Source organism: Pogoniulus pusillus, chromosome 7, assembly GCF_015220805.1.
Source record: "Pogoniulus pusillus isolate bPogPus1 chromosome 7, bPogPus1.pri, whole genome shotgun sequence".
NCBI classification, from domain to species: Eukaryota; Metazoa; Chordata; class Aves; order Piciformes; family Lybiidae; genus Pogoniulus; species Pogoniulus pusillus.
The window spans coordinates 16,965,439-16,989,175 of NC_087270.1; the positions used below are offsets into that span (position 1 = coordinate 16,965,439).

Below are 23,737 nucleotides of genomic sequence, written 5' to 3' on the forward strand. Positions count from 1 at the left end.
TCAGTAGCTGCTGGCCATATCCAGCCCGGAATTATGGAGGTACAGGAGTGCACTGGATTGTGCCTTCCTACTCTGGTCTTTCTGGGGATGACTGTAGAAGTAGAGCCATAGTCATATGCAGCTCTGAAAGCATCTGGATCAAAACAGATTCTTTTCCTACCTGTTCCTTATCTATCACAGAAGAGCTTTGCAGGGTGAATGGAATGGAGAAAGGAGAGAGACAGCTGGTGATCTAAAGGAACAATGGAGGACAAGAGCAAGGAAGAGACTATTCCCTTAAAGCTAAAATTACAGAGGGGCTCACAGCCAGCTAGGATGAGCTGGAACTCCTGTGTACAGAGCAGCAAGAGGTTTTACTCATCAGGCTGTGACACATGGAGTGAGACTAAGGGAGGGGCAGGAAGAAAAATGCAAATAGTAGGCAGTTTCTCTGAAATCCCAGTGCAGACAGCTTGGACTGCAAGTAGGTACATATGCCACACTGGTAATGACAATTGCATTCACAGTTCCTCTGTCTCTCTTCATCTGCACAAATCGTTTAGACAACGGGTAGTAACTACGGGGCTTCCTTGCAACAGTTTTGTGACAAGCTGTGCTTTCAGAGTGGCAAGCACAGTTTGTGCTTCCCCAGAAACAATTTTCAGGGGTCGGTCATTGCCAAATGAGGGGCTCTAATTCAGGCACAGTCATCAGTATGGCTCAGCATTTGGGCCAGCTCTTTTTAATATCTTGATAAATGATATGGACAAGAATGTTCAGTGCACCCTCAGTATGTCTGCAGATGATGCTAAGTTGGGAGAGACTGCTGATCTGCTGGAGGGTGGGAAGGCTCGACAGAAGGATTTAGACAGGTGTAACACTAAACAAGGCCAAGTGCTGGGTCCTGCACTTGGGTCACAACAATCCCATGCAACACTATAGACCTTACAAAGAATGGTTGGAGAGCTGCTCAGTAGAGAAGGACTTTGGAGTGTTCGTTGACAGCTGGATAACATGAGCCAGCGGTGTGCCCAGGTGGCTGAGAAGGCTAAGAGCAGCCTGACCTGCATCAGAAATAGTGTGACCAGCAAGACCGGGGAATTAATTGTCCCTCTGTAGTCAGCATTGCCTGGTCCTCACTACAACAAAGATATTGAGGTTCTGCAGTGGATCCAGACAAGGGTCACGAAGCTGCTGGTCTGAAGAACAGGTCATATGGCTGAGGGAACCGGGGTGGTTTAATCTGGAGAAAATGAGTCTGAGGGGACACCATGTTCCTCTTTACACCCTTCAAAGAGGTTGCAGTGAGATAGGCGTTGGTCCCTTGTCCCTGGTAACAAGTGATTGAACGAGAGGAAATGGCCTCAGGTTGTGCCAGAGGAGGTTTAGAATGGATATTAAAAGAAACTTCACTAAAAGGGATCTCAGATACTGGAGTAGGTTCCCCAGGGAGGTAGTTGAATCCCCATCCCTGGAGGTGTTTAAAAGACACAAAGATGTGGTGCTAAGGGATGTGCTTTATCACCCTGCCTGGCTCTTAGATAATGATTGGACTCAATCTTTTAAAGGCCTATTCCAATTGAAACATGATCATCCTGACTGCAAAGCCTCGGTGGAGGCTTTAGGTATGATATAAACTCCACACACCAGGCTCTTTCAAGACAGCACCACTGAGTAATTTCTTTGCATTTGGCGTTACATACATGAGTAAGATAATTTCTACAGGCATTTTAGTTCCTAATTCAACTCATAAACTAGTTTTAGAGTTTAATGTCACTGTGAAGGAGAGTAATGTGGGCAGAAAGGTGACACTTAGAAGCCTTTTTAACAAGCAAGTATTTTTAAATAGTATCTAAAGCATTTTTTTCAACCTGGAAATTAATGAAGTTCCTCAAAGGACTGACGTTTTGAATCTAGTTTTTGCTTTGGTTTAGGTGTCTGGTATGTCCTTTGGCTTTAAGGGAACTGCTTAGGGGCTGAAGGTAGACATGGGTGTTACATTTTTGATCAATGTGTAATCAGTACTTGGGTTGTGATAACTCAGTCTGCTGGCCTTCAGAACACGAATGGAATGTATTTTTTCCCGGTGTAAGTGCTAGACAAGTCATGCAGCTTGAAAATGAGTATTTGATCAGCTTTGGTTCTGTTAAATACTGACTTTTTTAGCAATGGCTAGTTTTAGCAGTGGGAGTTGCATGGTTGTAACAGAGAAAAAAAATGTGCTGTGTGTTATATTCAGTACTTGTTCTGGATGCTTAAACAGATTGTTGCAATTAAAAATACTAGATGAAAAAATGGCAAGCGGCTCAACACTGGTTTTATTAAAAACTCCTAGCTGTACAAAAGGTAAGCAAAGACAATTTAGTTTTCCTAATGTTGATGATGTATCCGGTGACCTTGGCTTCAGTGTTTAACAACAACTGTAAATAGTCCAGTGGTATGACAAAATTGATTGACATATACAAGATTCAGCAAACAGCAGTCAGAGATTTTGTTTAGCCTCTGTTCTTCTTAGCTGCTGGGAGAAGCAGGCAGAAGGAAAAGAATTTACTGCACCTCATTCCTGACCACCAGTTAACTTATGGAACAGCTCTTCATCCAGTGTTTCATTCTGGTCTTTGGAACGGGTTGACAAGAAGATGTAGCCCCCAATGTACTCGTGGATAATTTTGCAGTCTGCGCTCAGACATGTGAAAGCGATGGACACATTCTGATCAAATTCGATTGCAACCTAAAGAAAATACACATGGCAAAATCAGGGACAGAAAGAAGCTGCACCTGGGGAAAAAAGAGCAAGTGTGAGAGCACAGCTGGGCCATAAACACTGAGATAAAGGAGCACCTGCCTTTGCTAACCAAGATTTCCAGGTCTGCTGCATGCTGAGGGCATTTGGCTGCTTGATAGTTTTCTGCTATGGCAGGGCCCTCTTGTGGTCAGAATATTTTTGCTTGTGTAGGAAGGCAACAAAACCATGCTTTTAACTACATTTTTTTCTAGTGGCATATAAAATGAACACTGAAAAGAGCAAGAATGGCATTCCTAATTCTTTGTACACTTAATAATGTTAAATACTGTCCGTTGTTACCTGCTGCCTTTAAATCTGCTTTTCAGAGAGAGGTTTTGATTTGCAGCTACTGTCAGTTCTAAATTCCAGCAAACTGAGCTTAGTTGCTAACTGGATACATTTAAACAAAAAACTTGTGGGTGTTGGGTTTTTTTTTTGTTGTTTTGTTTTGTTTTTAAATCAGAAGGATTTAAAACAAACCCAGCAGCTTTACCAGCACTAGAGGCTCTCACACAGGGAGTTCTGTAGGAGAGCAATAGGGATAGTACCTGATCTCTTCTGCCTCCTGCAGGTGGAACCAGAAAAAGCAGGCTGCTTGAATTTACATCAGGTCATGCTAGTTCTACCTCAGACACCCTGAATTTACAGAGCTGGGTTTACAAGCTTTTGAACCCAAACTCTCCAGTGGATTGCTGGGCAACAGCTGACCCTACTGAGCAGCCTTCATCAGGGTACAAAGCACCCTACTATAAATCACAGAGGACCACATACTGACACAGGAGCTCCTACTTTGGCTCTGCAATCTTAGTTTGGGATTTGAAAGACAAATTGACTTCCTGTCTCCTCAGTTAATAAAGACTGAGTCACGACATGTGTGATGCATGAGGTAGCCTATACAGAGTGAAAATTACGTTTTTATTGTGACAGAGCATAAACATAGTGGTTGGAATTTATCACTGCATCTCTGTCTTTCACCCCATCAAAATCAAGGGCCACTTACAAAGAATAAGCTTGGTAGGAACTTTTTAAACTGAAGATCTTTTAGTTTCTGATTTTTTACTACAGACTCCATTAAGAAAAAATATAGACAGATTATTTAATAACATGTCACAACACATTCAAAATCTTTTTACACTGAGGTTTAAGAAGATGTCCTGAAAGAAGATGTCTCTGAAGTGCAATGACTGAATGCAGAGAGCCATTCCAGTTTTACCTGGCGTATTTCCCAGTTCACATTCCACTGCTTCATGTTGGAGAACCTCCACGTAGTGATAGGATCTCCTGTGGCTATATCTATTCGTATGAGCCTATTATAGGACACCCCAAGCAAATCATCCTTCTTGCTTCCCTTAAATCTGAAAAAAACAATGACAAACCTTTGAGCATGTCTGGTTTGCAAGAAAAACATTTCAAGTGTTCCCTAAAATGCAAAACATGTGCAGCAAGTCACAATGGCCTGGGACTATGGAGATCTTAAGCCCTTCTTTAAAGAACAGTATTTGTTATAAAGCATAAAAACGTATGCTGGCAAATCATGGTACATGATTGAAAATAATCAGGGAGGTAGATCTGACCAAAATGTTTCCAGTTGATTGTTTTCTGCTGAAATACATGTTTTGCTAAAATACAAGAATTTAACTGTATTTTTACTGGAAAAATGTCCCAAATAATTTTCCTTGTTTTATTTTACTGATGTCGAAAGATGTTCTTCTAGTTGTATCCACCAAAATTGTATTTATGTAACCATATGTCATATACATAATTAAGTATAGTTACAATTTTATATCCTGCATCACCATTAACTTACCAAAATCAATAGTTAGCAATATCATATATTACTGGGTATGAATCAAATTACAAAAATATTGAGGTATTTCAACTTTCTTTTGATTAGAGATGAAAAACAAAGATGAAAGCATCACAACTCTCCAGGGGACAGAAATTTCTGAGTTGGGAATAGCTAGGGAAAGATTACTCTGGTAAAGAAACACACTTCCTCTAATTCTGAAGGCTGGAAGAAATCTCATCTGCCTACTGTTAATGTTTTCAGTATTGTTTTGTTTATGCAACAAAATTCAGTGTAGGTGTTGGTTTGCTTTGTTTGTTTAATGGAATTCAGGGTGACAGATGGGGTAAAACATCCCTATCTGTGTTAGTAAATTGAATAGTGACAAGGATAGGGCTGGGGGATAGGTTGGACTGGATGATCCCGGAGGTGTCTTCCAACCTGGTTGATTCTATGATTCTAAGGGCTGAACTTGTATTTTGCTCAACTGGGAAAAGAGTCCCAGGCAGAATTCTGCCTGCAGCCAAGCAGTGTGCTTTCAAATGACTCCCAGGTATGGCTCAGGAGCTGGAACATCTAAGGACCAATGTGACCTGGTAGTTTCACATGAGGCTACTGGGTTTTGGAAACCAGAGAATTCAACACTACAGATAAGAGCTGCTCTTTGTCAGCTCACTTCTGTGCCAAGGAATGGTTCAGGTTTATACTGCTGCTGATTCCTAAGTAGCCCTGGAAGAGATGTAAAGCACAAACTAAGGAAGGTACCTCCAAGTATGGCTGTGTTATTACTTTTAATTTTTTTGGTGCTTTGTTAAGAAGAAATAATGCAGGTCAGAACCCTGACATGTTCAAGTTAAGTGTCCAAGGAAACTGCTGTCAGCACAACAGGACTTTTCTTGTGCTGACTGTGCTTTCCAATCCACCTAAGAAAGGGGTCATGTTTGCTGTTTTCTTTAAATATCAAAGAAACTATGTGCAGCAAAAAGCATCTTATCATAAAATCTGATCCAAAATCCGAAAATCAGATTATAGAATCTGATCAATCCACAGAGCAAGAGCTGGAATGAACAAGAGTACTGCAAACCTGAGAACACCAAGACATGCATGTTCTGCATTTTAGTGAGTTTATGTCAATAAAGGATTAATCCTAGTGAGATGTTACTTCAGGCAAAACCTGACAGGTCTGTATGAAGGCAGGCATAATAAGAGTATCTCACTCCAGCCATGGAGCCACTGAGTGCTACTACTACAGAAAAAAAACCTCAGCAGTTTGGAAATTACTAGAATTAAAAAAGGTATGTGGAGGAAAAAAAATAGAAAATGTTTCCACAACAGGGAGTGAAAGAACTTCCTGCAAGTCACTGAGCATGAGTGCACTAAGGCAGCTTGATATCACTGTGACACTGTGATTACCTGACAATGTAGTAGGACAAGCCAAACTCAGGAAGGGACTGCCATGCTTGAATAAAACGCAGCTTGGCTTCCACTAGGGTCATCTGGGATACATTTTGATGGGCTTCCAGAATACGAGCAACCAACTGGGAAAAAACAGGAAGAGAGGAAGTTTTCAGTTGACTGGAGAACAAAAATCTAATTGCTTTCACTAAATGAAACATCATTAGCTCTGATGCTGTGTTCAGACACTTAGTCATCACCATTCATACACTACAGAGGGCACCTGGGGACAGAACCCGAGGTACAAGAGAAGAACAGTGCAGCAAGGACTCAGGTTTGGGTTTGTGCTTCACTGGGTCTAGCTCCAGTGTACTGCTCTGGAGACTGTGTCCTGAGAATGGGTAGGCAGCAAAAGCAGTAGGCAAGGAATTAAGAAGGAGAGGCATGCCAGTCGAGAGGACACGAAAGCACTGTTGTTCAAGATGCAAGACAGTAACTTCCTGTCCTTGAAAACTTTGGTTGCTTACTCTGAAGACTTTCAGGAATGGCATTATCAGGAGGAGAACATGATGAGAATGACTTGGGAGATGGTGTGGATGTAGGAGTGCTTGGAAGATGTGCCAAGTGTCTCCGTGCTCACTGTAAAGGAAAGGCCTCTTGTGAAGAGGCAGATGAGTACTGCAAGATGATTCTGCTGCATGGTTTTCAAATGATGCTCTGTTCAGCCTCACCTTTAAGCAATCATTGGAACCACTCATACTCAACCATCAAGCCATGCTCAGCATACCTGCTTGGACTTGAATTTTTTGGTGTAACGTAGTGAGACAAGGCATTCTGGCTTCATATCTATGCTTTCTGAATCAGAGACAGCCTGGGAAGACATGGTCCAGTTCTTCATCTTTAGAAATGAAAGGATCTTGTTGACCTCAGGATTATAAGAGCTGTCGGCCATTGTTTTGCCTTTTGAGGCTAAAACACAAGCAGCCATCCACCGAGCATATTGATTCTCCTGCAACAAAGACAACTGTTTGATGGCTTTGGACAAAACGTTTCTGAAGATGGCTGCTGCTCACACATGTTTTACTGTGTGATAAAACCACTCTGGGTTGTTCCACTTAATTTGTGTGGACATGTAGCTGCCACAGTACTATCGTCCTTCCCTAACTGGGCTAGTTCCACCTGCAGAGCTGCCTTTGCAGAATAGTTAGGGATTAAATTTTCAAAGTTCAGTACTTTAGAATAGATTTAAAACATTTTCTTGCATGACTTTTTTCCACCTAATGAACATTTTTTCACGATTTGGATTGATAAGTTCCAATGCAAATAAATAAATGGAAATGGAAAATGAATGTCAGATCCTTATCACACTACCCTCATCTGAATGGGAAAAGTTCTAGTTAAGAAAACAGAAGAGAACAGACTCCAAACCTCAGTACTCCAAAAACCCTCAGAACAAAATATTATATTACCTCTTCTTACTTTGAAAAAAGTTTATTCTTTTTTTTGTCCTCACAGTATCACAGTATCCTCTATGCAGTGGCTTTACCTGGGAACTACTGCTAAAGACAGAATTACTGTCCTTTTGTCTCCTCAACTACTAAGTATTTTACTAAACACACAGATAAACTCTCTGCAGCATCCTTATTTTCTGTACAAATTCTAAGACAGGGCAGTGGGCCTTCTGGGCACTCTACCAATCAATCTAGAATACAAACTTTCCCTGTTCTTATTACTCACGTTATCGCATCTTAAATATACTTCATTCATGCCATCAGCAACAGGAATCAGTAATTTGATCCCAAACTTCTTTGCTGCAACGTTCACATCTGGTACAACTTCACATCCTAGATCACAGAGCATTAGAAAGAAATTAATTTATTTAACTGCTATATCAGTAACTTTTAAGTGCTAATTAATACTAAAGAACAGTGGCTAATGGTTGATTTTCTTTGAGATCAAAGGCCAAGACTTCTGAAGCTTAAGCCTAATGAGAGGTTTTGATTCTAGTTCACTGCCTGGTCTAGCTTGCCAGGGTGATGGAGCTCAGGGCATGTTAGTCAATGCAGAAGAGCGAGGATGCAAGTGCTCTCAAAACCTCAGCCTGATCTTAGGAAACACTCAATTAAAATGGAGAGGAGCTGATGAGGTAGACATTTTAGTGTAAATGAATTGAAAGCCTGGATTCTATTTTCAGAAGCAGCTTAGTACTGATAATGAGACATCAGTGACATATACAGCAGAGCTGGCCAGTTCTCTGGAATCCCAGAGAACTCTTGGGATCTGGTACTTCAAGTCAATGTTGCTATTACAGGCCTTCTGTATTCATCTGGATTTGTGGATGCCTACAGACCTCCTTCCTGTTAAGAGGCACCATGGCTGTGGGCTGTTTGTGAGGTTCCAGTGCCTCTGGCTAGTTTTACCATGCAATTTATCTGACCTACTGAGGATATGCAGATTGGTATGCAGAGCCATTTGTTCACAGGGTTCAATCTTCTTTCTATGTCAAAGGTTTCTTCTAGGATGAATCCTGGACATCACTGGCTCCCTGATGCTGAACTAATGAAGTCCCTGCAGGAGTAAATGTAGATGGATGCTGTATATGGTGATGGTGTTTGCTGTGTGTACACCTGTGGTTTCTCCTCCAGACACAGTTGTGGAAATCCCCACACATGAAACAAGGAAGGCCCAGAGAAGGTCTTGGAGCTATCCCTGCAGAGCAGTATATAGGTTGCAACCTATGTCATTCTTGTTTGCTGCGCAGTCACCAGCCTCTACTACCAGCGTGCCAAGGACAGAGGTGAGTAGGACCATTTAAATGAGAGTAAAAATATTTGGAAATAAAAGTGTCACACTGATTAACATTTTCTGACTTGTCTTTAAGTGAATTCATCAATACCTGGCATTTTACAAGCCAGGTCCAGAAAACCTTGTTTTGAGCTGCCTGCTCTGAGTCTCAGTAACTGAAAAACTGCCAAGACTAAATGCTACTGTGCTTCCCTTCCTGAGTCTTGCAGGGCTGTCTTGATTTACTCAGTTCACAAACACAACAGCAAAAGGAAAGACAGGAAAATTCCATTCCTACCTTTTAGGTTGAGTTTCTCTATAGGCTCCCCCTGTGCAGATTCCCTGTTTTTAAAATAGGATATCGAAGTGTCTTTAAAGACAAACCAATATGGCTTGATAGCTTTGAGTGACAGCTTCCTGGGCCTAAAATAAAAAATCACATTTTATATTGTACAAATTGTCATCACTTACAAATATTACTGTGGATCTCAAACTGCTTTGAGGTCACACAGATGGCTTCAGTTGAGTTACTCATACTTGTGTCAGTTAAAGGGGTGGCAAACACTTGGATTCCACACTGCACCCAAATTGCCCTGGGTATGGATGTTGTTTTTACTCCTCAAAGCCGCTGCTAATCAAAGCCATTCCCTTCTAACAAGACTAATTCTGCTTTTTACAGGAACTCAGTAACACTAACGTAACACACTAGTTTGTTCACACACACCAAAATTAGCTTCAGTTTCCTATAGCTCCTTAATTAGAGTTGCACCCATAAAGGTAACTTGTATTCATTATATTGTAAAGGAATAGAGACCATCTTTTTTGGCTTTATCTGAACAGTATCTAATGCAACAAATTCCTGTTCCTTTCACTAGGTTTATAGAAGCTCCCCAGCTCTCCAAGGAAAGGTAATAGTTAAATCATCTTCTCCCTCTAAGGCAGTGTTATTCCAGCTACACACACATATACATAGATGGATATAATCCTGTTTTAATTATTTAACTTAACTTCTTTTAACTGATTTCTTTCACAGAGTAAATTTAAAAGTATATGCTTATGAATTTAGAATAAACTGATAGATATTAATGGTCAAACATAATGATTGTGTCAGTCCCACTTCTCAAGTTAGATGAAAAGTCATAAATAATTCCACTGAGAATACACTAACAAAGCCACAGGAGGGGCAGGGAAATAAAACCCTAGGTTCATTATATTTCAGGAGAGAGAAAAACATAGGTATTTATTAATAGAGAAATGAGCTTCAAGACTACTACAAAGGTGAACAATGAAGTTAAAAAGTCTCTCTGTTAAATCTCAAATTTAAGATGATAGTACAAAGAGTATATGGCTAGCTGGAGAACATTGATTTATTATGCTCTGTCTCCTTTCTTCAGAGCTTTTCTAGAAATCCTAGTTTAGAATCCTTGCTAGAAAATTACTACTTTTTTTTGGTTTAAATTTAAAAAATAGATTTTCAAAGCTGCCAAACATTTTGGCATCTGATTTCTCAGTGCAGAGATAGTTTTAAAAAATAAAGTGAAAACAAAGGGACTCCTTTTAGTTTAACAAAATTATTTATCAAAAACAGTTGCTGAAAAAGTTTTTGGGAAGCTTCTTGTCATTGGTTTTGAAAAAGCTGTAATTCTCCACAATACTGTCACTCACCTGAAAGCAGCACTTACGAGTGTGCTAATGTGCTATGCATTTGACTAAATGTGACTAAAAGTTCACTGTATGACCAGAGTTGACAGCATGCTGTGAAGAGCTTTGCAGTCAGGTTTACAATTAAGCAAATAATTGTAGTAACAAAATGTTGTTCCTTTAAGAAATGGTGTACACCTTCCCTAGTTCCTACAATGTCTTAGGTTTAGTAAGTGATTTATTATGTATATAGGAAATTTTTAATGATGAGATATAACCACTGAATGCTTTTCAAAGCAATCTGCTCTACTGCTGGGCAAAAATAAACAATCTGTTGTTAGAGGTGAGTAACTCACAGAACTTAAAAGGCTTAAATTCCCTTTCATCTTAAGCCACCTTAGTAATTTGAATGTCAAATAAAAAACCTATTGGAAGTTAATAATTAACCATTCCTAACAGTTAAACATTTTCAGGTGCAGTTTTCAGCTCACTGACTGCAAATACAGTTTGTCAATAGAAAGAATGTGATAAACATTTGTGCAATAGAAATCTTTGTCTTCCTAAAACACAAAACCTGCTTTGTGATAAAAGGTGTTTACAGACCTAAGGTTGCCACAACTATTTAGATAACTCATCAAACAAAATACTACAGTGGGATCACAGGAACTCCTTTTGATGTTAGGAAAAAAGATGGTGTGTTTGGTTAGAAAGGGGTTATTTGTTGGTTTCTTTTTTTTTAAAAGAAATAAATAAATCCCCAGGATTCCTTTCAGAAATTCTTCTGAGGAAGAAATGAAAGTTTTTTCCAGTGTTTCAGTGGCAGAAAACAGTGAAATGCAATTGAAAACATAACTGTAGCGCTTTTTGTTTAGAGATGATTGATGACCACTAGGAAATACTAGGAAAAGAGCTCAGTCTTTTAATAAGCACAAGTGTAGGCACCCCAGCACCCCAAGAGCCAGAAAGAATTGCTGAGAATCTTGCTCAGAAGCAGTGAGAGAAAGATTTGAAGAGGGTGGTGTTAGGCTAGTTAGACCTATCTGGTGTATTTGTTAATTTCTAACTGTAGGATCTGCTGTTAGGTTAGAACGAAAAGCTCAAGAGATCTCTTTTTTGTGTTTTGTTATTAGTTTTAATAACTCACCTAACTAGCCTGAGATTATCAGCAAGTTTCGGGATGTCTGTGATGTCCTCCTATCAGGAATAATTAGGAATAATTTTAGTATAATGACTTTGTAATAGTCTGTTAACTCTGTTAAACAATTAGGGACCAGGTAGGCTCATCATCGTGTATGTGTTTGACACAGTGAAAGCCATTCTGGGATCCAAAAAGACATACCAAAATGTTACTTGTGTTTCCACCTTCCAGTGTCACTTCCAGATTAGAAAGCGCAGCTTCTACTTCATCTACTTCTGATTCAGTGGTGAAATCTTGCGCCTCTGATGATACCGATAACTTGCTTATGTGATACTAAAATAAAACATCAATATCAAAGAGTTGATATGTCCATTAGCCACAAACTATCACAGTGTATGACAATAGATCACTAGGTCGTCCTGAGTCTTGGACAACTGCATAAAATAATGCAGCACAGAACCATGTTTGGGTTTTTGTTTGTCAGGGAAGCAGGTATCTCCACTGATCTCCAGAGAAATTACTGATAACAGCTTCCAATTTTAATAGCCAGTGTTTGTAGTCCTTCACTGTATAGTTCTCCCTGTTCTGCGAGACTGACTCTGTTACATTCATATCCCTAGCACTGCCAGCTAAAAGTGCCATTCACACCAGGTGGAAACCTGGCAGCAAGGTTCTGTGGTGTTCTGTAGAGGCAGGCCATACATTTCTTGGCAGCTCCATTTACATTTAAAATGAAGGAATTCATTATTAATAAACATTCTGCCTTGTTATCTGTGGTCAGAAACTAACCCACACTAGGTCATGTTGTATTTCTATGTACTCCATAACATCCCTTTCTTCACATCAGGCTATAGCTTATTTTGGTGAGCATATATATTTATGTATGAGAGAAATGCTCAAGAAAAATATGTGAAAGGATGGTACTTGGTATGGGAAGCAACACCTAATAATAATCCCCTTCAGATTAGGCTGGTATCAGTTACATCCTGGGTACAGTTTGCTTTAGATAAGTAAATGATTTCATAACTGTATGTGTCAGTTTGAATAATGGTGCGTGCTGCTACTGAATGTAGTGGGCTTAGTTGATGGATGCTCTGTATTGTTTCTCACTCAAAGAGTAGACCCCGATCCATCAAGAGCTACTGGCCTGGCCTCTAGCCTGTTCTTGTCTTAGCTTGTGCCTGCCTCTTGAGGAAACAGGTTTTGCAACTTGGACCAAGTACGTGCCTGCAGTGCAGCGAAGATCAACATTTCTTCCTCTGTGCAGTCAATTTCTTCTAGGAGGATGGCCCAGCGGGCTTGCTCATAGATTTGGTTTATTCGCACTGCATCGTACTGTAGCAAGAGAACAACAGTGGTCATTAATGACCAGCAAGGTAGAGATTCGCAATCAGTTAAAACTCATCTAATGCTGGGCTGAAGCCATAAAGGTTCCTTCCTTCCTCCCCCATCTCTGCCCTGCTGTACATTCCTTCTCTTGTACGAGCTCATGTGATTGTGTGTAGGGCTGCAGCAACTTGCTGATGCAACAGAAAATAAATCAGGAGTTCTTGGCTGAATCAGAAGGGGAGATGAAGTGGTGGTAGCAGGCCTTGGACTGGCTTAATCAAAATGTAAAACCACACTGCAGAAGTGAAAATAATGTGATGTGGCTGCTGTGAATGTGACATTCAACAGCTTCTTACTATAAAAAGACAGAAACATCCTCACCTCCCCCTCTTCTGCTCTTGACATTTTTGGTTTTAGCTCTATCTTTGCACTGGCTTGACATTTGTCAGTTCCTGCTGTGAACTGCTTTAACTCACTATCCATTTTTTGGATAGTTATTGCTTCATATTATCTACTTGGCTAGTAAGCTGAAGTGACCCACAGAAATATTCAAGCCCCAGAGCTGGTGAAGGGTAGGTGATGGGAGGGTAGGAGATGGGAGGGTAAACCACAGAGCATGACCACTCTCAACAGCGGTGAACTATTGAGTTGCCTGAAGCTGTTCTGGGCTGTCTCATTCTATGGCTCCGTGGTTGGCTGGGGCAAAGAAGGGGAATGTTTGGGCTGCTGAAGTTGAGACATGTAGGTGAGTTTTAGTGGATGATATTTCACCCAAAACCATGCTGCCTCAACTTAGAAAATGCCCTGAGATCCCTGAAAGATTTTTACAGAACTTTCAGAAAATACAAATACAAAGGCCAAATAATTTAAAATTCACATTTGAATTCTTGATTTACACTGCTCAACAATCATGCTTTAACTGCACTGAAGGCATCACCCAAGGCACAGAAACACTGGCTGAACACAAGCACCATAACTGACTTCTAGTGGAAATAAAGGCAAATGAGAGGCAACTCAAGGAGAGCATTTAAGTAAGTGCTGAAGACTCACGCTTCTTCTCAAATGATTCTTAAACACTTTTGCTGAACTTTTCCAAAGGTTCCAAATCAGGCAGTCACATTGAAATGAATTTAGGTGCCTGAGCGCTTCTGTGGACTTCAGGCCAGAATAGCTCAATATTCAGACAAGGGCAGTGACTCTTCAAAAATAGGACTTAGATCTTCACATCATTTGGGATACATTGGTTGGTTTAGTTTTTTCCTTATTTTTTCGCATTAAAAGAGAAGCATGAAATAAACCATTGCCTCTGGGAATCCGGATACTGTTTCTGGTGCTCCTCAGATCTCATCTTTATACTTAAGATCATATTTCAGGTGAAGAACAGTGACTCAGTGTCTAGAGGGGAAATGCACAGCCTTAGATGAGAGGAAGAAGATGAATTTGATCTCTGAAGGGCCTGTAACAAATCCTAGCTTAAATTCTGTATCCTTGTGCTATAGCTCTTTGACATGAAAGCAGACGAACAACGAGCAGCAATAAAAGCAAAGCTCTTACCTTTGGATTCAAATCAAAGAAAGTGTAATATTTAAAGCGTAAAAGAAGTTGATCGTCCTCCAGAATGCCTTGTTCCATAAGCGATCGAGAGGAATCTAGCCAGCTGTGGAAGAAAACAACCCACAGATTTCACCTGTACAGAAAAACCTGTCACACCTGTACAGCTCTAATGTAATGGTGAAACAAAAGTGGGAACAAACAGCTCTCATTCCTGCAAGTCTGAGAAAATCGTAACTTCAGAAGGTCCAACTTTCATAGGGATTTCCAAATTTTATTGCATAAATAGATTACCTAAAATATTCCTATTTTCCCCTTCATTACTATTCAAAACGTCAGGAGTAGAATCCAGAAATGGAGTAGTAACTAGTTGTGGGGTGACCTTTGCCAGTAAGACACTTCATTCTTGATCTCCAGAGAAGTGAGGTTCATTTAATTCAGGACAAAAATGCACCTGTGATATTTGGAACTCTTGCTTTTCATTTCAGTATTTGCTGTCTTATCATTCTAGGCACTTCTCCAATAAAGTCCAACAAAAATGTCAAAGTTGCAGTTAAATGTTTCACAGATCAAAAAATTATAATCCATATTTTAATGTGAGAGACACAATCTTCTCAAACACCTGCACCGCTAAAGCCCCCAGTACTCTGTGTTCCTCTGTGGTGCATAATGTCTGCTTGTGCTTCATTCAGTAAGTCACCTATTTGTAATGCCTTAGAGCTTTATTGAATTTATCCATATGTATTTTCCACTACCTGTTTAAAGCCTTTAGAGTTTCTCATCCAGACTGTCCTTTAGCAGTGCCCACAGTGCTAAACTGGATTTTCCTTCACCTAACAAAATAATTTAGCCCAGAGCCTGCACAATGACATCATTTGTCACTGTAAAACAAAACTGCTTCATCAAGAATGTTGAGTAAGGCAGGAAGATTGAAAAGAGTAACTATTTCTGAAGCAAGCCCTAGATCAAAGCACGTTTTTAAGTCTCAATGTAGCCATATATCAGGGTCTTGTTTTCAAACTCTGCTTTACACTTGAAAAGCTGGATTAATGCTACCCTTGTTAAGCAAGCTAGCAAAGATCTCAAGGAGGCATCTTACCCTGCGCTGAGTTTGGCTTTGTCAGCTAAAGTCCGAGGCTGGTACATCTCTGCTAGTGCTTCTGGAGAACAGCTGGTTTGACTGAAGGCGAGGATGCTGCAGTTTTGCTCAGTCAAGGGACTGTCGCTGAACCAAGTAATTGTAGAAGCAGCTGGTGTTCCACTGACTGGGTCATAAACAGGTGTCATGGTTTTACTGTACAAACCTGGACTTCCTGCAAGTTAAGAGAGCAATGTGTAATTCCAGGAAAAGCTGCCCTCAAACTTGGGTAGTCCACCACTTTCTATAGTAAAAGATTGATCCTTTATTTTAAGGCAGTCTCCTATCTCTGCTGTTTACAGCTGGTCTTGTCCTTTCATGGGTGAAGTGACTCCAGGGACAGAAGTGCTCTTGTTCTCTGGAATCTCTCATACTGAAGGTATGAAACAGTTTCAAGCCTTTATTTCTCATTTGCCTTGCAGTTTTCCAAACTTGTTGAATATTTTAAGAGTGGTCTCACCTTTTCAAAGAGCAGCAGCACATGATGTGTGCAGGGCCATAGCTGATCACCTGTTTTCTGCATGGCCTTTCTCATATCAATGGAAAGGAAGAAAATTTAAAAGACAACAGAAAAATACTGCTATAGTGAAGATTCCACTAACTTTTTTGAACCCACTAACTTCAGGCCTATTGTGTCTGACTGCCATCCTCCATTAAACTATTTTCCCTGGTTTTAGCTGTGTGACAAGGAATTTCTCCTTCTCTTGGATTTTCAATGACAACAAAATCATATTGATTTTTCATTACCTGATAATCCAGAACTCACTGGAGAATTGCACAGGTTTAAAATATCTTCTGTAAGTGGTTCTTTGCTGTTCTTGTCTTTTTTCTTTTTCTTTTTGAGTGTGTCTTCTGATTGCTTCAACAATGAGAGTTCTTCCGACCGCCTAATATCTACAATGGCAATTTGGGAAGTGAAGCAGAATGAAGCATTTGAAACTTAGCAGATTATATCCAAAAAAGGCCATGGTTGCTAATAGCATTTGAGGAAGCTCCATGCTGCAATGTGAATTTTATTTTTAGCAGGTTGAAAGCAATAACTGTGGAAAATCCAATAAGTCAATAACAAGGCTGGAGACTCTGGGCAGTGAGAATGAGTTTTGGCAGGATTTAAGCCTGCTTTTATAGTGAGCATAACTGCATTTCAGAACACCAGTGAAAAACTCTTTCTCCCTGCTTGCTCCGCAGTCATCTTTGAGCATAATAACCTTAATGAAATGTCTGACTTAGGAATAAGGAGGAACAGAACTGGAACCACTGTATTTGAAGTTCATGTCTTTTATTAGTCACTGGATTCATGCACAAGGTTCTGCCTTGGCTATACACTACTCCCTAATGCACTACTTAATCAGACATGGATTGTCAGTTGCAAACCTGGCACTTTGTTTCTAAAAATCCTTTTATCCTGAGGTGAACAAAAACATTTTTGACAATATTCATTCATAGAAAATGTTACAGAATTCCTGTACTAACTCAGTCTGGAAATGTGAGGAGAAATAAATTTGGGCAAATGTCAGTTGAACAACTATGGCATCCTTTTAGCTGAGCTGTTACGTATAATAAAGATAGTGTACCTTTCACAATCCACTGCTAGATAAAGTTAAAAGATGCACTGTGGTCAATATGAGGTAGTAAATTCATTCTGAAAATGAATGTTAATGGGCTAAGCTTTGAAGATCTGATTTAAAATCAGGATTTTAATCCCTGTTTTACTGAAAAACTAACATATTCTGAAGATTATTTGCAGACTTATTCTTGTTGATAACAGGCACACAGGTCTGGCATGCTCCAAAACCTCATCTCTACTTGGAGGTGCTCCATTACTGGAAAGGTTGGAGGCTTGGGAGACTGATGGGCTTGTGTGGGGTAGTTGGGTATACCTTGACCTGAAGAGGTTTGGGCATATAAAAAGCTCTGAGCATTAAAAACATGCTCTTTCTGAAGTGAATACACACAACCAATACACTGAGTTAAGTACCATGAATGCTAGTGAAAATAGGTAATTAATCAGTTGACACCAGTAAAACTGCCTATGGTAGCAAGCAGTGAAGGCGATTGGTTAAGATCAAGTTCTTAGTCGATGGCATACAACAAGCAGGACTGAGTCCCGCTCAAGTAGGACAGGGATTCCTACACCACCATCAACAGCCCTTTGTATTATCCAGTACTCCTGCAGCTCATGGGACAAATTTCTGACACTGTATCAGTCACAAAGACTGCGAACCACTGACATGCACTGGATATGAGTTAAAAAAAATTGTCTTTTCATCTTAAGTCAAATTTCTCCTTGAGCTAAGCAGTGTCGTAAGGACTTCACACCAAAACAAAGTCTCTGACTTAGTTGCCAGAGGGTACTTAGCTTTACTTACTGAGAATTTTGCAGATGTCGCTGACAGCTTTGAATACCATGGAAGAGAAGCTGACTTTCAGTCTCACAGTTTTCATGTTTGGCAAGCGAAGCCGCAGCATTTTGTGCTGGGTAGTAAAGAGCAGCTTAGCATCTGCCTGCACACCACATTTGTCGAGCGTCCAGTGAGTTTTCAGGAGCCAACAGTTTTTTTGCTCCCACCAAAAAGCATAGTCTGACCAGTCTTGTGATATTTCTACAAAGATACAAAATAGAATTAAAAAAAAAAAAACTACAGAACAAATAAACAAAAAAACTTAGGTTGGAAACAGTGCTCTTCAAAGAGGAGAATCCATTTACACTGAAGGGGCAACTGCAGTTCCTGAGACCTAGACCCCATTTGCTGAATACTTGTGTCAGTTACTGGAAACTAACTTTGAGTCCAGTTATGGAAAAAGAATACTACAAAGTTTCAAGGAGGTTTTTTTCCTTTCCCCCTCTCAAATCTTGTCTTTTTAGAGAAATGCAGAAATGCTGAGCTCGTGGTGTTTCCACTTGGCAAGTCTAATCTAACAGACTAGTTCCTTTCTGTGTGAAGATGGTGACTGGATACTTCAAGATTTAAGAATTCCAGGCAAAACAAAATTATTTGAAGAATATAAAAACCCTGTGGCATTGATATAATAATCAGCTACCATAGTAGCTTGTCTGTGTCTATCATTCTGAAGCCTCTAAGTACAGCTGGTTATTTTGAGAGGCTCTGCCAGCTTTGACTTAAAGAAACTTCTGAACTGCCTGTGTAAGAACTAACCCTGTTTGTCTGCTTGCTACAGGTGGATAAATAGAGTATCTGCTACTGTTATCACCCCTCAAACTAACCACCTATAAAGTCAGTCTGGGAAGGGAGTTGAGTAGTTACTCTGATCCAATTATATTTGTCTAATTGGAAGACAAAACCAAAGCAAAGCTCTGTTAGCACTGTGATAGTATACAGAGTTTTAGTCATAGATGGGAGGGTTCTGGCCACATGAAAGCCCCGAGTCTGCAACACTCAGTGTACTGTCAGGAAGTGAGGCAGTGCCATTTCAAAACACACCAAAGCCTCTCTTTGTAGAAGCTTTATGTATTTATTAAACAACGCTGTGTAAATTAATCAGGTCTTTACTCACTGATTTGTTCTACTAATTTCAGCATCAGTCCTCCAACATGAAGGTCGCCTGTGACCCGTAGTAGAAATTCCTTTTGTACCTCTTCTTGCTGATGATCAACTGTGACCAAGAGCTCCCACGAGTGAGACCCATACTCGCTTGAGGAAGTCATTTTGGAAAGGTCTATATAAAGCTGTACAAAAACAAAGTTAAAAACCAAACAGGGTATTTCACAGCCACCCTCTGAGACGAATGTGTTTCTCCACAGACTCAAACCACTTCCGTGTTGCCAAGAGCTCACAGTGGCCTTAACTGGAACTTCAGATGTGTTACTTTCTTACCTCTGAGCTAGACTCTGCTCTTTTGATTACTCTTGCAAGGTAGGCCCGTGGGATTTTTTGGGTTTATTCTGATTTCACACACACCACTCACCCCTCCCCCACCCCCAGCTGGGGAGAGATAGCCCAGTTTTACCTGGGTTTCCCCACTATACAAGTTAACTGGCCAGTGAAGCCCGCAGCTGTGAGTAGGATCCGTTTTGGCAATCAGTCCAGTGAACAAAGGAGTTCCATTGCCTTATACACTTGAAGCTGTAATTTTCACTGCAGATGGAAGTTTACATTTGCAGTTCAGCCAGTTTGATCTCGTGGGTCCCAGACAGTAGCTTTATCTACCCAAGTAGATGTGAGGGGTGACAAAAAACTACTGGCTCTTTGTCAGCAATATCCTGGCAAATAATGCAGTTTCTGCTTATGGTCTGCTTGCATAGAGGCTTTGGTATCCTGTCTTAGCAGGGTGGATCACCTGAGGGCCCACCAGGCTCCTCCCTGGCAGGACAGGTAAAGAGTAATCATGTCAAACCAAACTTGAGAAAATGCTCAAAATAGCAGCTCTGGTTATCATCCATAGATGATAATTTCTGAAAAAAGAGCTTGTAGGTGCAAGGTGACTGATGCAACAAAAAGGATTTGTGATATTTAACCAGTGGGAGAAGATACCAGATTAGCACTCAGCATCCTGTCAAACTGAATCCTAAGAAACATGTCTTTGCAGCTGAAGCCTAAGCAGTAAAGTGCATTTATTGCAGAGCTCACCAGTGTCTGAAAAATGAAGTCACAGAAGACTCTTCTGTTAAAAATGCTGTACACAGACTGCTTCTAACATAAAAAAATATCTAGGAGTTGTTTACAAAGAAGGCTATAGGGGATGTAGCAACTTACAGATCTTTAGAGAATATTTGGCAGTTTAAAACAGCCTAAAAGTTTGGTCAAAGCCAGAAAACTCAATGACAGTTGTCACAGGTGAGGAAGGAGAGAAGGAATGAACTTTTCTAAGACTGACTGCAGGACAACAGGGCATCATTCTAGCCTAGGTTACACTAATGTAATATTTTAACCTATATGTTAAATATAGCATGTCTAGAATCAATGTGAAAATTTCAACTCACCTATTTACTCAGTTTATAATACTAATATTACCTAAATACTATTATCTAAATAGTATTTACATAATAAAAGAGGGTTTTTTTAGTGCCAAAAGAAGGTCCTTAAGGGCAAATCCCTGTTCAACATTCATTCTGAGGTCTCCTTCCAGAGGTGCAAGGAGGCTCTTTCATCTCAACAGCCAGCTCATCACAGCTTAGTATTTCCCAGATTTTCAGGTGTTCTTCACGTTTCTTAACAGATGCTCAGCCTACACCTTCACACTAACAGTTGCTGAACCAACAAGGGTTGATACCCAAGATTCACACACATAATGTTAGGGGTTGGACCAGACCTCTAGAGATCTTTGGGTCCAACCCTGCCCCCCCCCCCAAGCAGGATCACCTAAAGCAGGCCACACAAGAATGCCTTCAGATGGGTTTCAAGTCTCCAGAGAAGGAGACTCCAAAATCCCTCTGGGCAGCCCGTTCCAGTGCTCTGCCACCCTCACTGTAAAGAAGTGTCTCCTTGTGCTGAAGGGGGACCTCCTGTGTTCTAGCTTGTACCACTTCCTCCTTGCCTTGGCACCACCAAAAAGAAATTGGTACCTACATCTTGAGACTCATCCCTCAGATATTTGTAGACAATGATAAGAGCTTCCCTCACATCCTTCTCAAGACTACACAGCCCCAGTTCTCTCAGTCTTTCTTCAGAGGAGAAATGTTCAAGTCCCGCAGCCATCCTCACAGCTCTCCATTGGACTGTCTTCAGCAGGTCCCTGTCTCTCTTGAATTGGGCAGCCCATAACTGAACACAGTATTCCAGGCATGGTCTTCCAGGTGTTTTAGAGTAGAGGAAGAGGAGAACCTCTCTAGGCCTGCTGGGCACTTTTCTTAATGCACTACAGGATGCCACAAGGGCACATTGCTGTCCCATGGATAACTGGCTGTCTGGTAGGTCTCCAAGGTCTTTCTCCATGGACTTCTTCTCCAGCAGTATGGCCCCTAGTCAAAGATATTCACTTGTTTTGCCTTGGTAACTAAAGACACTGTGTTGGACACTGGAAAACACGATGGCTGTCCTGCCTCTGGGATAGAAGTGGGATTTGTGAGTTTGTGCTGCTTGTGCCATATGGATTTATTAGGTTAGGTATGTATTAGACCAGGGGGTACCCAGTGAAGGTCTATGCCTCCTGAAAGCCATATCCAAGACATAGCTCCTGAGATGGTCTCCTGTGCAGGTGAGGCTTTCAGCACGAAGTGTAGAGAACAGGTATTGTTTCACTATATTCATAGCAAAACAAAGATCCTGACTTTAGAAAAGTCAAAGTACTACCAGACACAGTCCCTAGGATCAGTAACAGCTTTTAAAACAAACCTAAGCTGGCCTAAGCATGAGAACAACGTCATGTCATTTCGGGAGCACAGGTATGAAGTGTGGCGGAGGAAATGTGGCAGTAGTCCCACCTGCCCCATTGTGCCAGCAAAAAATATTTGGGAGCTGATCTGGATTTTTAAAACTTCCCAGTCTAATTCTGCATACAAATGCTTGTGCTGACACAGGCTAAAATGAGCAGCCCAAGGGGTGGGTGAAGCACTTTCATTCATGCTGGCTTGGAAAACGAAAACCATGACCTCAGTACAGCAAATCCTGGCACTCCAACAGTCCCTGAAGCTGCTGCCTTCCCCACCTCCTCTACAAACCGGGAGGTTTGAGTGCGATAGGAAAACACAAACCCCAGCAATAGCAGAGCATGCAGCATCAAGAAGCAAGCCAAGCAAGCAGGATAACTAATTATTACATATGAACACCTAACCCCCCCCCAGACTGCCAGGACAGGCTGAGCATGCTCCAGGGCATAAAACTTTCAGGTCAGGCGTGGATGTGCTCTGGGGACGCTCCCCAATTTCTTCACACCCTGCGGGCTGCAGCTGTATGGCCTGGCACAGGGAGATCAAAACCGGCCAGGAACATGTCCTGAGGCTACTTCTGACTCCAGTCAGTATTTATGCAGAGCATTTACACCAATAGAGCTATAAAAAGCTACAACTACTCTACAGATTTAGTTCTCCAGAAATGTTAGCTCTTAACAACCCCAAACTTCAAATTTTGTGTGGAATGACACGAGGCTGTTAGTCGTGCTAGAGCTGGCACAGATCCGCTTTAAGGTAAAGGAGGGGAAACTGGAGTGTAACGTTGCCCTGTTTCTAAGCCAGGTAGCGCCTGGCACCCCTCGGAGGTGCAGCGAGGCCAGGGCGCACGCACGCCTCACGGCTCCGAGAGCAGAGCGGCAGTTTGAGGAAGTGCCAAGCTGCCGCTGCTGGCGTGGCCCCGGGGAAGTGGCTTCCCGAGAGCGCTCGATAATAAGTACAAAACAAACAACGTTAACAGCCCGGTTTCTCGGCATTCCTCCTCCGGCCCCTCCGCGGGTCCCCACACGCAGGCTGCCGCTGTATGCGGGCGCCGCGCCGGGCCGGGGACACACCGGCTCCCGGCCAGCTCCGCGCTTCCCGCCGCCAGCCAACAGCTCTTCCCCACCCTCGCTCGCCCACTCACATGCGGTCTCAGGTGGCTTCGCTGTCTTTCGCCTCCTCGACCGGCTCCTGTTCCCTTTGCTTCCACCTGGCGTCTGAGAGGCGGGAAGGAGAAGGGAAGGCAAAGGAGGAGCTGCCCCGGCCGGCCCTACCGCCAGCACCCCGGAGGTAGGCGGCCCTTCCCCGGCCTCCGCCCAGCTCTGCTTGGCGGGGAGCGCTGCCCTGCCCGCCCCGGCGGCGGCAGTTGGAGGCGAAGGTTGAGGGCAGGAGGCTCCTAGGCCCCGGCCGCTCGGCCCGCTCTGCAAGGCGCCTGGGCTTCTAACTTGCTAGAAGTGTTTGCTCACCACGGCCACCGCGTAGCTGGCGGCGGAGCAAGTGGCGAAGAGCAGTGCGCAGAAGCTCGTTGTGGCGGGGATGGCTGGGCCACGAACGAAGGCTGCCAGGGGCAGTCGAGAGCTGCCCCCCAAGAGCAAGCAGTGGCAAAGCTTTATCTGAAGTGCTTCCATCTCTCCCTTTCAGGAAGAGAGAACTGGTGCAAAGACACCACAAATACGGTTTATAAGTTAAATATTAACTGTAGGATAAGATTCCAATATCTGTAAGCCTACTTTAAGGCCAATTAGTGCTTGAAAACATAACTAGGTAGATACAAAGCCCTCAGTGGTGACCGTGGCTATAGGATTTTCTCCTGCCCTGCTGAAAGCCTTCCTGGCCGGTGAGTGATGGGAAATGAATAGGAATGATAGTGGAACACCCATGAG

At 41.8% G+C, this 23,737-nt stretch overlaps 1 protein-coding gene across 1 annotated transcript; it reads right to left on the bottom strand.

Annotated features, from left to right (window-relative positions):
* Positions 1-2,266: 2,266 nt before the first annotated feature.
* FERMT1 (FERM domain containing kindlin 1) lies at positions 2,267-23,297 on the bottom strand. The gene is made up of 15 exons (XM_064146100.1): positions 22,999-23,297; positions 19,043-19,214; positions 17,896-18,129; positions 16,274-16,420; positions 15,488-15,701; positions 14,392-14,494; positions 12,736-12,843; positions 11,710-11,841; positions 11,515-11,564; positions 9,028-9,152; positions 7,683-7,789; positions 6,733-6,954; positions 5,964-6,088; positions 3,978-4,119; positions 2,267-2,710 (listed from the first exon to the last, which is right to left on the bottom strand). Exons 2-15 carry the CDS (start codon positions 19,191-19,193, stop codon positions 2,537-2,539), a joined length of 2,034 nt encoding a protein of 677 aa, XP_064002170.1. The 5' UTR covers positions 19,194-19,214; positions 22,999-23,297; the 3' UTR covers positions 2,267-2,536.
* Positions 23,298-23,737: the final 440 nt, after the last annotated feature.